The sequence below is a fragment of the Anopheles ziemanni genome, chromosome 2, assembly GCF_943734765.1.
Source record: "Anopheles ziemanni chromosome 2, idAnoZiCoDA_A2_x.2, whole genome shotgun sequence".
Lineage (NCBI taxonomy): Eukaryota > Metazoa > Arthropoda > Insecta > Diptera > Culicidae > Anopheles > Anopheles ziemanni.
Window position 1 is genome coordinate 9,030,375 of NC_080705.1, and position 14,667 is coordinate 9,045,041.

Genomic DNA, 14,667 nt, shown 5'->3' on the forward strand with positions numbered 1-14,667 from the left:
TGTACCACAAACCACTGCCCCATAATCAACAAACCGCTGTCCAAGTTACTAATTAGTGCAGCTCACTCCTTAATCCTTGACCGATTGCAGGAGACCAGCATCCTTCATGCGCTGGAAAGCCTTGTTTGCGTCATAGGTCCTGCAAAGTTCGGCAGAGATCAAGTTAATATCCCGCCCAGGTTGGGTTCGGTGCGGTTTACTCACTTGTAGAATTCGGCATAGTCACGCACTTTGGGATCGTTGTGCATCACCTTCATTGCAACGACGGCAATCGTGCAGAGAACGCTCGACACGATCAGGTTGCGCTTGATGGTGGCATTGTGGAGACCACGGAGAACCGGCTTCGGGATTCTTGGTGCGACTTCGGACATCTTAAATGAAGTAAAATAAGCAAGTTTACATTACGTAATTTTACACCTCAAACTTGTCTGCTTCTCTAAAGCTGGTGTTGCAGAAAAACAAACAAATCCGCAAGATTCTACGCTTTATCACTTAAGGAGTATCTTTCGATTAGACTTGAGAATATAGTCAAGAAAATGTTGGTACCTTTACGTTGTTTAGTTTAGCAGGTAATTTGCGTTAGCCACAAGTTCTGCACGAAAAATCTCGAGACAGCGAAACAGGCGACCCTTTTGCTGTTTGACGGAAAAGTTGTGACAGTTGTCATAGTGACATTTTGTAAATGGAAAATGGATCAATTAGGGAAATTATCTTGGAAAATATAAAAAAGGCTTAAAAAAGAATTTGCTTCCTGATTTTGTGGTACAGAAATATTAACAGGTATCGAAAGTTCATCTTTTCAAGGAAAATAGTAAGTATTTTTCTAAAAACTGGGTCGGAAATTGTGACTAAACGATAAGTTGTTCCTCCAGCTATTTACAAGAAAAACGACATCTTATAAACTTATCGTTGCACAATAATTACTCGGTTTGAATTAAAAAATGTCGTTGCGTACAAAAATTTGGAATGTATCGATCAACGGTTTGTAAGCTAAAAATCATCAAAGCAATTCAATGATTTACAAAGTTCTCTAATCTACATAGTTTCGCTTAGATTGTTGGATGTGCATTGAAATGCGTAATTACAATCGAAACTGTTTATACTAACCATGTGTCATTATATTTTCCAAAAGCATAAACCATTAAACGCAAAATTCTGTGTATTACGATATACCTGGAATTAGCAGTTCTGCGAGCATAGATCCAGGTAGAAATGGTATTCGCAAAGAACGCGAAAAACCGTTAAAATGTTTTGTTGCAGAAGTTCGTACCTGATTTCATAATATTTCCACAATAGGGCAATAAACGGTGTCGTCTCGTTGCACGTTCAAACACGTTTTTCCCTAGAATAACATGGAAAAAACGTTAGTCGAAAGAGGTAAAGAAAGACGGCTACGTCGTACGCGATGAGGTAGAATGGAAAAAAACCATATTTCTTTTACACTCAGTTTCGCTTCGTAGGCCCCTTGCCGGCCAAAGTATCAATTTTCTTGTCATTTGGTAGTTCTTCTTGGCGCTAGCAAGACGCATACCTAGTATGCGATCGTACTACCGATAAACGGTAGTAGAAAACAGACACGGTTGAAGAACACCCGATGCCAACGGAGGCACACGATTTCTTGCGAAGACAAAACACATCCTGTGCGGTAGGTAAAGTATTCCCCCGGGTAGCGCATGATATGCTGACTGTGTGTCGTTGACCAACGGAAGGGTATAAAATAAAGGCAACATACTATGTAAATGTGCCAGACGCTGCTAGTCCTGCCTGCAGGGAGGATCGTCGTAATGTACTATCTGTGATCGTGTTGCAATTGTGTGTTTCTTCGCAAGTTTTGTTTTGTGTGTTTCAATTTGTACAAACGTACTGTTGTGTATCCAGAACTCCAAAAACCGGCGCAATAAGATTAAAGGTAAGCTGTGTTTAATGTTGTACTTATTACCTGCATTCCGTCACTTGATTTTTGTAATTCTGCGTTAAAAAAGTGTCAGTGTATGAAATCCTTCCAAAGATCATTCATATCCATCTTCTTATCCAATTGGGCTATAAATGAGTGGTGAAATCAAGCAACAAAGCCATAACTTCGAAACGTGGAGTATAAAACGCGTACGATCTCGTCTAGAGGATATTTGCGTATCGGTCGAAAGTATGTGAAAAGGCTCTAGCTTCCTCCATCATATCACCCGGGTGAGTCTTGCCGTGCTACGTGTATTTTTGTCATTCTCGCAGTACGGTTCGACTCCCCGTCTGAAGTGAGTGGATAGTCTTCGCGTAAGGAGCAGGGCAACGGCCGCAGCCTCCATCTTTCAGGAAGATTTAGTGATGTGATAATTTCTTGTCCTAGACCCGATACAAAAAGCGCAATTCGTAGCTAAACTTGCAATTGGATGTAATATAGTATTTTAAATCGTTCCAGAAATGACGGAATATGATGCCGCCGCCGCCCTTCTGCTCCTCAGTGCCGGGAGTCGTTCGGTATCAAAGGCAGAATCGAATAACAACAGTATGGCGGGAAAACGAGGCGTACAGAAGAATCCTTCCCTGGTCACGGTGGATCTGACGACCTCACCGTCCTCAACGCAGTCGTTATTGAAAGCTCCGAAAACGGTTAAATTGCGCACCGAAGATCTTGTCCGATTGCGAGCGAGGCAGAAAACTCTCCGCGTGATCCAGGACGACGAGACGGAGAACGTTAACCGCAGTTTGCTGTCCGTTCCCCAGCAACCTAACAGCCGCCGCTCGTCCCTACCCTCGGCCAAGAGTGAAAAGATGGTACGAGGAAAAATGGAACACTCAACGATGGAAGATCTGGAGCGGCTCGGATCTTCTTCACCGCCGGATCCGGTTCAACGGTGGGACACTAGCCGAACCTCGTCCCCCATTGTAGTGAGTTCGAGTGGACTGCCAAGCCACGAATTTACACATTCGACACACGACAGTTACGATGCACACCGGCGGGACGGAATTACGATGTATGACAGTCCCGGAATGAAAGGATTTGCCTTACAGCTCAACAGCAAGGTGGTGGAGCGCTATGATACCAGTTCACCGGAGCTAGAGCCGGCGACAGTGCAGATGCGCATGCTGCCCATGGGTGGCCGGAAACGACGCCGCAGTAATGGCGAGGAAAAGTCACTAAACTCGCCCACCGATTCGGGTGTTTCGTCCATACATGACGAGATACTGCAACCGAACTTTACCGTTCGACCCTGGAGACAGGGATTGAGCTTGGGTGATGGATTGCCTGCACTTGTGCGCACCGAGATGAAGAAAATCGTCGAGTTGTCTATTCTGAAGAAGGAACAGTACACTGAAACCAAAATGGCCGAGTTTCCGATGGAGTTTGGTAGGTTAAGGGCGAATAGGAGGATTGGCGTTCTGCGTAACAATTTATTTGAACATGTTTTCTTTTTCTTCAAAGGCTTCAACCCGAACAAATCGCGGATTCGCAAAGAATGCTCCGATCCGGCCGACATCCGAGACCGGGAGCGAAACAACGAAGCATCCCGTCGGTCCCGGCACAAGAAGAAGATTATGACACAAATATTGAGCATCGGTTTGGAGTTTGATCGCAACGAAAACAGGCAGTTGTTCTTGCAGGATCGTTGGCTGTCGGACATGATCTGTGAGCTAGAGGAGAAAGCACTCAACCTCGGCAAGGATGCACAAGTGCTGCGTAAGTTGCGCAGCGACTGCGGGTTTCAGTAGAAGAAGGGAAGGACTGAGGTGATCGCGTTCAGGAACGTTTGCAGTATTCTCACTACTTAACGATGGGTCTCTTTTGGAGTCCCTAATTGGTTTCATACGAAGTCTATTTTGTCAATGGGTGCAATGTATTTATTTGTATTATTTTTTACAATTTTATGTATAATCCATAATTTTACAATTTTATGTATAATTTACAATTATATGTATATTGTACCTCCAAACCCAGCAATACTTTAAACGATGTGTATATTAAGGATGTATAAAAGTACAACTAAAATCAAATAAACAAGTACAATATAAAGAATGTGAAATGATAAGACGTTTCCTTCGGTACTCTTTTAGATTCGTATCAAACTCTTAGTCCAACCAAATGTATTTTAGCATTTATTTAATTAGACTAAGTAACTATTTCACTGAAATTTTACATATTACAATAAACGATCGTAGGTTTTTGAACAAATACTTTTTTTATTGTGCAAGTTACACATAAATTAAAGCAAGCATAAACGGTGCCACACTGTCTGCCTCATTGTCCATAATTGCATAGTTTTTCTATCATTCGGTAGAAACAGTATCGAGCATCGTACTCCATGTCGTACCAAAAGTTCACAGCAATGCACTTGTGACTTTGACGTACATGATGGTACCATAGGCTCGGCAAGTACAGCATATCGCCCGCGTTCAGCCGAATCTCGTACGTAGTCGCATCGGCATAGGACGGGTACAGCTGAAGGTCCGGTTCCAGTGGATCCACGCTTACCCACTCAATCAGCCGGGGTTTTCCAATTTCTGGGAACATAAAGGAAAGCAATTATGCTACGCTGTGTGGATCGTACAAACAAATGCACTTACCATCAAGGATAGGTTCGATCACAATTTTGTCATCGTTTTCCTGCATATAAATGCCCATAGGATATTGCCTTCTCGGTACGTTGTGCAAGTCGATTGGAGGAATTAGAATAAAGTCCTTGTATCCCGAAATCACGCAGTATATGTTCTCATACGGATCTTTGTGCACTGTGAACATAGAAAACGATGCGTTGTTATTTATCGTTGATGTATCCAATCTTGAAAATGAAAAATAAGAAACCTTACTGGATGTAACAGCTCTTTCATCGCCCATCCAAAAGTTGATCGCGTCCGGTTGTTTGTTGAATGCTTCGGAAGCAAAGTTGAGGCTGCCTTCGTTCACGTCCTCCCATAGTTCTTGAAAATCTTCCGTCAGGTTTGAATTTTGTCGTTGTATATAAGGAATACTGTTTGGACTGAGGACAGATACTATTCAAATAGGTGTATTCGAATGGGTTTGTATTTATTATCTTACTTTTTGTTATCGAGCATCGAAAGAAATTCCTCCATTCGCATGATCTGCTCCAGTGGCAGGACGAAGTGTTCCTCAGATTCGTGTGTCGCTAATCCATCAGCGTAGCCATTGGGGGTGATCGCCACTGTTACCTCTTTGTCTGGAATCGTATCTCTGTGGAACTTATGAGGAGTAAGAGAAGATGCGCGAACAAGATTTTCATTCTGGAGTTATTTAAAGCCATTCTCAAACAACATTCCAACATTTCGTGTCCATTTAACCGTTGAGGTAGGTCTTCAGCAAGTTTTAAAATGTGCTGCCGTACGCGTATTGTGCAGGATTGTATGAATAATTTTACGTATTTTCGATGGGCAATAATACTATCACAGTAGTGTTAATAATAACAACGACGGTAGTGAAGTATCGCAAACATTCATATTTTCACCAAAGGTGAAGACGTGTACTCCGGCAATAAAAGGTGAGATGATCGTCTAATTAAACTTTCCTCTCGCTATGACTATTATTGGCCGTGGTTCAAAAATGTCCCAGCAGCTGTGCCAATGGAAGACATGAGTGTGGGGCCATATGTTTTGACATACACATCGTTCAAGACACAATCCACTAGTGCGTCATCGTTTGCATGCTCAACAAAATCCAGCAAAACAGTGTCGATGCTTACCGAAAGTATTTCGAATTCCACTTCTCCAGTGCGGGCCAGTCGGTTATAGCTTCACGCATGATTACTGGCAGATTTTTAGCCACATGATCACGTACAAATTCCAGCGCTGTGGGAATGCCAAACGTTTCGGGGATGCTGGGAGGCAGGAACAAATCTGGGAACGCAGAAATCGTAGTGGAGTAGGTGGTCGATTTATGAGGGGTATTACTAACCTTTGGCCTCGTTGGTAAGCACCTGAAAGGCCTCCCGTATGTTGGAATTGCTCATGGTTTCTTCAGGATCAAGAGCACCGTAACTTGCTCGATCGTTTCTCGACTATTTTCTTCTGTCTGCGAAATAGTCCCGCAGATCGGCGTGCGGAAAGCAAACTAGAAATGAACGAGCTAAAATGAATCAAAACAACAACAAACCCTTGAAGTCGAGCGGTGGAATTCATAATGCCTGTTAAAAGTTGTGGTAACATGAGAACATGAAATAAATTTGAATACTTGGGAAACAATTGTTGAAACATATAACGCATTTGAACTAATAAACTCGGGAACATAGAATAATTATCAGAGGAATCTTTGTTAAATCGGTTGAAGTTTGAATTTGAGCATGATAGGGTTAATCAGTTGAACGGTTGTGACGAGACGCTGCACGTCAAATTCACAGGGATTCGAATCCGGTCTGAGATCCGGATTTTCAAAAATCCGACTCCTATCTCATCATATCAAGCCTGCACATCCAACTTGCGATTATTTCTATCAGTTGTTGAATTTATTCGAGAAATGTAAAATATGAAAAATAAAAACCTTATTTGAATCCGTGAAATATGATCCAATCGAAGAATCCGTCAAGGGACCGAGTCTTGGAATCTTCTGAATGACGATTCTGCCAACACTACACCTACCACTAACACCTGGGGTCTTCGATGGGAAATTGAAAAAATACGCGATTCGTGTCCTCCGTCCGAGGAATCTTTATTTTGTACGATGTACCGCAGTGTTTTTCCTTCACTTCGAATCTAAAACTTGACCAGTGCATTCGCTGTTTCTGACCAGGGTCATTGAAGGACCAGAACTTCAATGAAATCCTAGCCAGCACCACCATCCTGAATGTTCTTGTGAAGTGGCCATTGTATGCTCTCTCCGGGAATAATCTAGTCATGTAAATGTTGCTAGTACTGATTGTACAAAGCAGCATCAAGTTGTAGTGAAAGCAACTAATTAAAATCCATTGCGAAAAGTGTGTTTATTTACAAGATTTGTGCGTTGCTTTGTTTGCATCTTGTGTCTGCCGGCAAATAAGAGCGCTATCTACAGCAAAAAGTAAGTGAAAATAGTACAACAAAGTTAAATAGTGATTACATCGGTAGGCCGGAGGAGTCACGAAGAGAAGGAAATACTAGTAGTATGTATATGTGGGCAGTTGACTTAGAGCAAGGTGTCTACTATTTGCTAATAAGGATTGTAAACAAACGGCCTTCCGTCGGGTGGAGTGTAGTGAACGTGTAGTAATAATAGTGTGACTATGCTCATGTGATCATCGCAGAAATTGGAGTGAGCTTTGCTAAATCAATTGGCAAATCGGTGCAGAAATTTACACAATCATTTACCGCCAAGCGGCAGCTCGTGTTATTGACAAAAAAGTATTGTTTTTTGACGCGGAACATAATCGCGGTGAGCTAAATGGTAATATTTCCTGTGTCCCCAAAAAAGGAAGTGTTTCTTTGAATATCCAATGGCACTATGGGAATGTTTTACCGCTTGTGAAACAGAAGTGAATGTTTACGAAAAATGTTACCATCGGCACTAAACATACCTATTCTAAATTGATTGAACCTAGTTCCACGCGTCGTAGTACGAGGGTTTGCCTATCAGATTTCGCACCATTGACAACAACAAACCATTGATTAGCCTCTCCGCTATGATCAACTACCGGGTACGATAGATAACAAGGCAACCCGTGCGTATGTTATTCATCATGTGCTTTTAAACAACCTGATAACAACCTTCGCCAGTCCTCCGGCGAATAGCAGCACAATAAACAATTTATTTATTTCCCTTCCAACACTTTCGCAAAGTCTTTCGAGTGTGACTAAAGTGCCCCAGAGCAGCAAAAAGTGAAACTGTCGCTCCGTCGGTTCCGTTGTATCGTAATCCGATTCGAGATTTTCGCGATTACTCGATCGATGTGAGAGGACTTGCGGAAAGGAAGTGTGGAGGTCTTTCAGTGAATGAGGGTCATCAAACCATTTGAGTTAGTTCTACCTTGACGTCAAAGGAATTTGGAATGTTTGAAATAGTTAAAAAGAAGGATTTTATTTTATTACACTTTCAAAAACCTTTCCTGTTTTCTTTCATTAAAGCTCAAATAATATTGAGTGCAAAGAAGAACGTCACATCTGAATTCTAATTTTATTTTCATCCCAGCTCTTCGAGGCCGGCGCAATTGTATGAATTTTAATGTGTCTAAGTCGCCATATTTAATAATTCATCGACACCGTAACCTGACCATTTCCATCCGGGATGGGAAACTCCAGTACAAAGCTAGCGGAGAAATGCTCCCTGCTAGCCAAAAGCGAGGTGCCGGTGGTGGCCAGCTCCTTCAAACTAGTCAGCAAAAACTCGGAACGTATCAAGGAAGATGATCTCATGGTACGTATCATGTGGCTCCTTAAAACTAGAACAGCACAAACAGTATATTTATTTTTTCCTTTTTTTCTTTTTCAAACGGGATGGCCTACTTTTCGCGAACATATTCCCCGTATCTCTTTTTTCTTGTGTGTGCGGCAGAAATTTTGGGGCTCTCAAATGGATCCACGTTTGGCGCAGTACATTACCAACTTCCTGTTTGGCCCGCTCGGTTCCCGCTCTCCGGTGGTCGAATTCCAGCGGTTTGCCGAGCTGTACGTTTTCTGTGTCCGCGGTACCATCGATGAGCGGATCAACGTGCTACTGTGCAGCCTTGGCCAGCAGCCCGAATCGGAGTCGACGGAAATCGCCTATCCGCTTATCAAAGAGGTATGATGGGGCACGGGGATCCGACTGGATCGATTTCACTATCATTTTTATCTCTCTGTGGCTGTTGGGCAGGCAAATCTTATCATACTTTGTTATACTTTTTTCCCTCCACATTTACACTTCATCAACGTGCCACAGTACGTGGAGGCGGTCGTCAGTAGCTACATGCGCGCGATCCGACTCGAAGGCGGTCCACAGTATAAGTCGTGGGAATCGCGTGGCTTCCGTATCGTCAAGGATTGTATCCAGAAATTGGCTGAAAGTTTGGCGTATGATGTGGTGCAGCAGGGCACGCAGAAAGTCACCCGGGCCGATGCAGAACGATGGTAAGCAAGCAGAAGAGGCGTTTGTCGAGAACCCATACAATCATATCCTGAGATGTGGTACTACGGTGGAAACGTTGCACGGGAAGTTTTCTTTTATGATGCCGTTTAAGCAACGCGAATGGTGTTGCTCAATGTACCATAGGAAAGGTTTTAAAATAACCGATAGAAGAACGTGTCTTGGAAACCAAGAATAAGACGGCGTCATCCGGGGAAATATTGGTCATTGGGAAAAAAAAATTTTGTATAAACTGGATATGGGTTTCCTCCGGGACAAATGAAGAGTTCAACAAGTTTTAGTTTTACAAGCTGCTTTAAAAATATGACTTTATCTATATGTAGAACACAATTGGGGGTCAACGTGAAATGTGGATAAACAAGACTTGTTTTATCGAAATGTAGCGCCAATGATGTATATTATCTCCGACGAGTATTTTTCAATGTTTTCTCTTTTTTATTGTAGTTTTTGTACGTTTTAAAATAAACTGATAAACTTCAAATATTTATTTCATTGGTCCCATAGTCCCTTTTCTTGAATCTCCTAAACATCCTTAGACCCATACCACTCACGTTTCAAAATCGATTTCGCCACACCCACACTCGGGCCGGCACGTGGAATTAGACTAATCAAAAATGCGTTTCCTGTTGTAGGTTACATATGAATCCGACGTTCCTGAAGATGTTGGAGCATGTGTTTTCTCACCTGTACCACTATCGCAACGTAAAGAATGCTTCCGAGGCCGATGGAAACGCACGGAAAAGCATCATCCCGCAAGAGGCGCTCCAGTCGATGCTGCCGTACTGCGAAGGACTGCAGTACGTGCCCGATTATCCGGCCTTCACCGATCTGTCGCAGATGCTGTTCATCAACTCCAACCTGCCTGGTACGTTGCAGAACAAGTGGCGCTTCCTATTTTCGTCGCAAATCCACGGGGAAAGTTTTTCGACACTGCTGGGTAAGTGTGAGATTGTATGGAAAATTTAACTTTTTATAGATGGCATAGTAGGATTTTATTTATTGATTTCTTCATACTCCAGGTCGAATAATGGACCAAGGTCCAACGGTTGTTATCGTCGAGGATGCAAATGGATACATTTTCGGTGGCTATGCAACGGATTCGTGGGCACTCAGTCCCAACTACGTCGGAAACGAGAACTCTTTCCTTTTTACACTGCGGCCAAAGATGCGATGCTTTCCCAGTACCGGGTATAACGATCACTACCAATATTTAAATCTCCATCAGCAAACGATGCCAAACGGATTGGTAAGAAAGTTGTTCGAAACACGTGGCATATTGTCCACTATGTAATGGATTTTTGAATGTTTTGCTCTTGCTTCATCCTACGCCCGTTCTACCTGCCAGGGTATGGGAGGCCAGCACAACTACTGGGGTATGTGGCTGGACAGTGAGTACGGTCTCGGTGAGTGCTCGGAGTCCTGCACGACGTACAAGGGATACTTCCAGCTAAGCGCCACCAAGAAGTTTAACATAAGAAATGTTGAGGTCTGGGGCGTTGGAGATAAACCGGTGAAGGAAGATGAAGCGGTAAGGACGAAGGAAAAAGTGAAGCGATGAAAAACTAATGGGAATTTTATGTGTGTCTATTTTCCTTTCTAGGAGGATGAAAAGTCTGGCGTACGTTCGATACTGGATGGGAATGCGGACAGCAAGGCTATGCTGAAGATGAGTGGCCGCGAACAGTACTCGGATGGCTACCGAGAGGAACCCAAGGACTAAGGCTTGCGTAAGCACGCCAGAAAGAAGAAGTGTTTCGTGATGGGGCGCACGATGGAAATCAACTTGGTGGATGTAACGGATACATTCAATTTCAACTTTCTATGAACAAGCCATTAAGAGGTGTTCTCGTTCTCGGCTCGCTTGGCTATATCCGTTGTTGTAAAATGATGTTGCAGGGCACGGGCGTGAGTCTCGAATCGAATCTGATCGATCTTACGTTCAGGTGTAGCCGTACCGAACGCACAACGGTGACGGCCGGCAACGTGTGTTAGGAACAAAAGTCTGAATAGTTTTTTCTCGAACGGGTTTATATTTTGTATCTTCCGAAATGGAAAGCGCTATTTAAATGTTATCTAACAGCAAATCGAACACCAAGATTGCACCGAACAAAAAAACCATCTACCACCCAGCACCGATTATCACTAGGCTCTTCATCTGGCGTGAAAAGCGATAAGCGAAACAACAGTCTCCACTAGATCAACTGATCGTTGTACATCTGACGTGGAGAAAAAACGAAGAATTAACTTTTCAATGTTTGGGGAGCGCAAAAAACCGCACAAGTTAAGAACCGATATCATGTAGGGTAGTATCAAAGATACACGACGTGTGAAAGTAACAGTTTAAAAATACCTACATGATGTAAATTGGAGAGGAAACAAATTGATTTGGCAGCGGAAGAAAACAATTTCTGGGCGCAAACAGCACTTTGACGATGGTTGGCAGACGGGATGGGAGGAATTTAAGAAAAAGGTTGGAACATTTATTGTCGTATACTTATCGTTCACAGAATGTAAACCCTATTTGATGTACCAAAGTCCCGATTAGGTAAGGGGTTAAGAACAGGCTTTCGTTAAGAAGATGCTCAGAATCTATCAATATTATACAACTAACTCCTCCTAGGCCACATAAAAAAACACAATATTAAATGTTACAAAGCAGAGCAAATTACAAAGAGCGCAAAGCGTGTGCTCCCAGTTTCAAATGTACAATCAAAGTGTATTATTTTTTGTTTGTTATTTAAAATTGTATCGCTCGTTTTAATGTACGACTGGATGTACGCATATTTTACAGTGCCATATAATATGTGGTTTCTAATATCACGGTGGATAATTTTTCGAACTGAGACAGCTTGAAATTGTTTTACAAACGTAGTTTAAGCACTAGGAAAACAGAAAAGGAAAGATTTTATCCGGAATGTTGTGTGTAAAGTATCCCACAGTGGGAAAATCACTTCTCTTCGCTGTACGTTGTCAGTTTCTTCTCGGTGTGTTTGTAGCTGTGTAACATTGTTAAATAGATGCACAGATTTGTGAGGATATGAAAATAAAAAATATGTTCAAAAGGAATGTCTGATTGTATTTACTCGTTATTTTATAATAGATTCATGTTGTTACTTCCGTTAGTTGTGAGTGTTGTGTATTATTTCTAAGATTGCTAAGCGTTTTCTTGGTTTTCTTCGGGATTGTTCTTGCAACGAAGCCAATGCTTTTCACAGGCGGCCGATGTGTGGCGTGATAGGAACCGCTGGCTTGCGAAAAGTTTGCCACAGGCCGTGCAGGCTATCTGCCAGTTGTGGTGCCCGGTTGCCCGCTGATGCTTAGCTAGCTGATGAGGAAACTGAAAGTTACGTCCGCACTCCGGCGACGAGCATCTGTTTAGCTGTTCGTTGCGGTGCACATAAGCCTCGTGGTACTCGAGATCGCCGGGCCAACGGAATATCCGGCAGCAGGTGCTGCATTTATGTTTCGAAGTTGTGTTAGTTTTTACTGCCGGGTATTTCATATCTTCCTTCGATTTCGATAGTTGCTTCTGCTGGATAGGTTGATCGGGGATAGCGAATGGATTCCAGAACAACTCGCAAAATGCCGCTAGTAAATTTAGGGAAAGAAGAATGAGATTGGGTGGTAAATGGTACAAATGATTTTAATAGCTACCGTCCCAGTTTTTGTGCTCTTGCATTGCTTGCTTGTTTTTTGATTGGAGAAGAAAGCACCGTGGCATTTTTAACAAATTTTCTGCGTCGTTTTCAATTCTCACAATGAATAGGGGTTATCATGAAATCGTCGTTTCGTTTTAGCGGTCGCTAAAGGTGCTCATTTGTTCATTTCAGTCGCTAAAAGTTCATTATAATGAACAAATGAGCACCCTTAGCGACGAATGAGCGCCTTTAGCGACCGCTAAAACGAAACGACGATTTCATGATAACCCCTAATATTCTGCTCAATGCCTACTTGGATTAAGTTTAAAAAAATCCCTTTGCAGTTTGTTCATTTGAATTATTTCCTTTTTATAACGGTTACTGTTATACGGAATACGTTATTGTGTTATACTGTTAGTTGCTATAGAGAAACGTTGCATTAAGAGAAAATATTCATCTTTTATTCATAGCGAAACTGTTAAAACATCTAAATACTAAATTGCACAGCATAACTTTGGGGAAATGTAACATTTCCATACTATTTCTTCCTACAAATGCTGTTTTGTGTGTGATGTGCACTTTATAACATTGCCTGCAGTGTAGAGCGATTGGCAGATGGAGGTTTTTGCGCATGCCTTCCCGCCGTGATAACCTGGAAAATTTCTGGCATGGCTTCTTCGCACGTTTCGCAGCTAGCAGTGTGTTTGTGTCGGAGAAAATAGACTCAGGAAACTCGTCTCGCGGCGGCTTCTTGGGCGCTTAGCATACAGAATAATAGACGAAACGGGAAGGTCAACCGTTTCCTGCACGCACACGCACTTGCGTGACGGCTGTCGGACGAAAAACAGCTCGCTCGGAAAAGCGAACGCTGCTGCTGCTGCTGCGGTGGCAAAGGAGACGCCTGGTCATCGCTGATAGTGTGCAGTCATAAAAATCACTCATCCGGGCCACAACACGGTGACCGTCAGTTCCATTGTGTTCTCGGTACGTTGTTCTTCTGTACCAAATGACGGAAAAGTGCTTTTTGTACAGGGTGTTACCATATTTCACAAGACTGCATGCAGCTGCTGCTCGCTGCACGGTCGGGAAAAGTCTCGGGAAGCGAATCTGCTACTGACAGTGCTGGAGTGCTACTTTCATTCGTAGCACATCCACTTCGGATCGAACCTGTGTCGCGATTTTCATCCATGTCTTTGCAGATGCACAGTGTTAAGTGCTGGTGAAAGTGAAGCAGCTCAAATCGAAGACTAATCCTCACAAATCGAATCGGTGTGGTCGTTTACAGTCCGCTCGAGTGAATGGTTTTCATTGTTGAAATGTTTCTCGTGCTTCGCTGAGTGCAAATTTTCCATCACAGTGAAACCGTGGAGTGCGATTGCAAACGTTGAAAGGCATGTGTGTTGTGTAGCGAATGAAAAGAGTGGGTTTTTCACTTTCAGCGCCAAGCAGCAAACAGCATGGCTGACAGTGTGTCGTATTGTCTGCTTCTGTGTTCCCATCTCCTGCCGTCCAGTGTCCTGTCGTAGTGATTCTGGGAAGAACGGATCCAAGAGGGCGAATGAAGTGAATTTTCTCAGTTTCCACGGTAGATTGAATTAGCATCACTCTCCGCTAGGAGCGTTGGTCTACTGGCGAAGCATGAGTATTGGTGTTTGTTGCCATGGACTGTGTGTCAGCAGAGCTGCGCTCTTCTCGGTATTCGCGAGACTCTGGTACGGTCACAGCTCTTAGTATCGCACGGATCGCTCGAGGAAGATGGTGCCCAACTGTGGTGGTGTAAATCTTTGTGGTTAGTGATTTAGCACTCCTTTGCTCTGCAGTTTGTGGTAGGCGGGCTCCTTGGATGTGAAGGCTGCCTCCAGAAGTGTGTAGCAAGTGATCCGTGGGACAGGAGAAGAAACAAAAATCGCACGTGCGTGTATTGCACTGCTGGGACAAAAGAAAACGCTCAGTGAGCAACGAGAAAACTTCCACCAGCTTAGGTTCTTCCGCCGT

General features: G+C 43.2%; 4 protein-coding genes across 4 annotated transcripts; 2 read left to right on the forward strand and 2 right to left on the reverse strand.

Annotated features, from left to right (window-relative positions):
- Positions 1–24: 24 nt before the first annotated feature.
- Positions 25–651, reverse strand: LOC131287739 (cytochrome c oxidase subunit 6C-like). The gene is made up of 3 exons (XM_058316825.1): positions 547–651; positions 205–371; positions 25–139 (listed from the first exon to the last, which is right to left on the reverse strand). Exons 2-3 carry the CDS (start codon positions 369–371, stop codon positions 70–72), a joined length of 237 nt encoding a protein of 78 aa, XP_058172808.1. The 5' UTR covers positions 547–651; the 3' UTR covers positions 25–69.
- Positions 652–2,417: 1,766 nt separating this feature from the next.
- Positions 2,418–3,817, forward strand: LOC131287720 (uncharacterized). The gene is made up of 2 exons (XM_058316800.1): positions 2,418–3,343; positions 3,419–3,817. The coding sequence occupies exons 1-2, from the start codon at positions 2,503–2,505 to the stop codon at positions 3,703–3,705; spliced, it is 1,128 nt and encodes a 375-aa protein (XP_058172783.1). The 5' UTR covers positions 2,418–2,502; the 3' UTR covers positions 3,706–3,817.
- Positions 3,818–4,207: 390 nt separating this feature from the next.
- On the reverse strand, positions 4,208–6,031 carry LOC131281518 (bifunctional peptidase and (3S)-lysyl hydroxylase Jmjd7). The gene is made up of 6 exons (XM_058310851.1): positions 5,900–6,031; positions 5,688–5,841; positions 5,030–5,182; positions 4,801–4,970; positions 4,558–4,722; positions 4,208–4,494 (listed from the first exon to the last, which is right to left on the reverse strand). The coding sequence occupies exons 1-6, from the start codon at positions 5,952–5,954 to the stop codon at positions 4,232–4,234; spliced, it is 960 nt and encodes a 319-aa protein (XP_058166834.1). The 5' UTR covers positions 5,955–6,031; the 3' UTR covers positions 4,208–4,231.
- A 2,076-nt stretch (positions 6,032–8,107) lies between these two features.
- Positions 8,108–11,268, forward strand: LOC131294942 (MTOR-associated protein MEAK7). The gene is made up of 7 exons (XM_058322997.1): positions 8,108–8,326; positions 8,465–8,692; positions 8,831–9,018; positions 9,667–9,971; positions 10,054–10,280; positions 10,380–10,562; positions 10,635–11,268. Exons 1-7 carry the CDS (start codon positions 8,198–8,200, stop codon positions 10,752–10,754), a joined length of 1,380 nt encoding a protein of 459 aa, XP_058178980.1. The 5' UTR covers positions 8,108–8,197; the 3' UTR covers positions 10,755–11,268.
- The last annotated feature ends 3,399 nt before the right edge of the window (positions 11,269–14,667 follow it).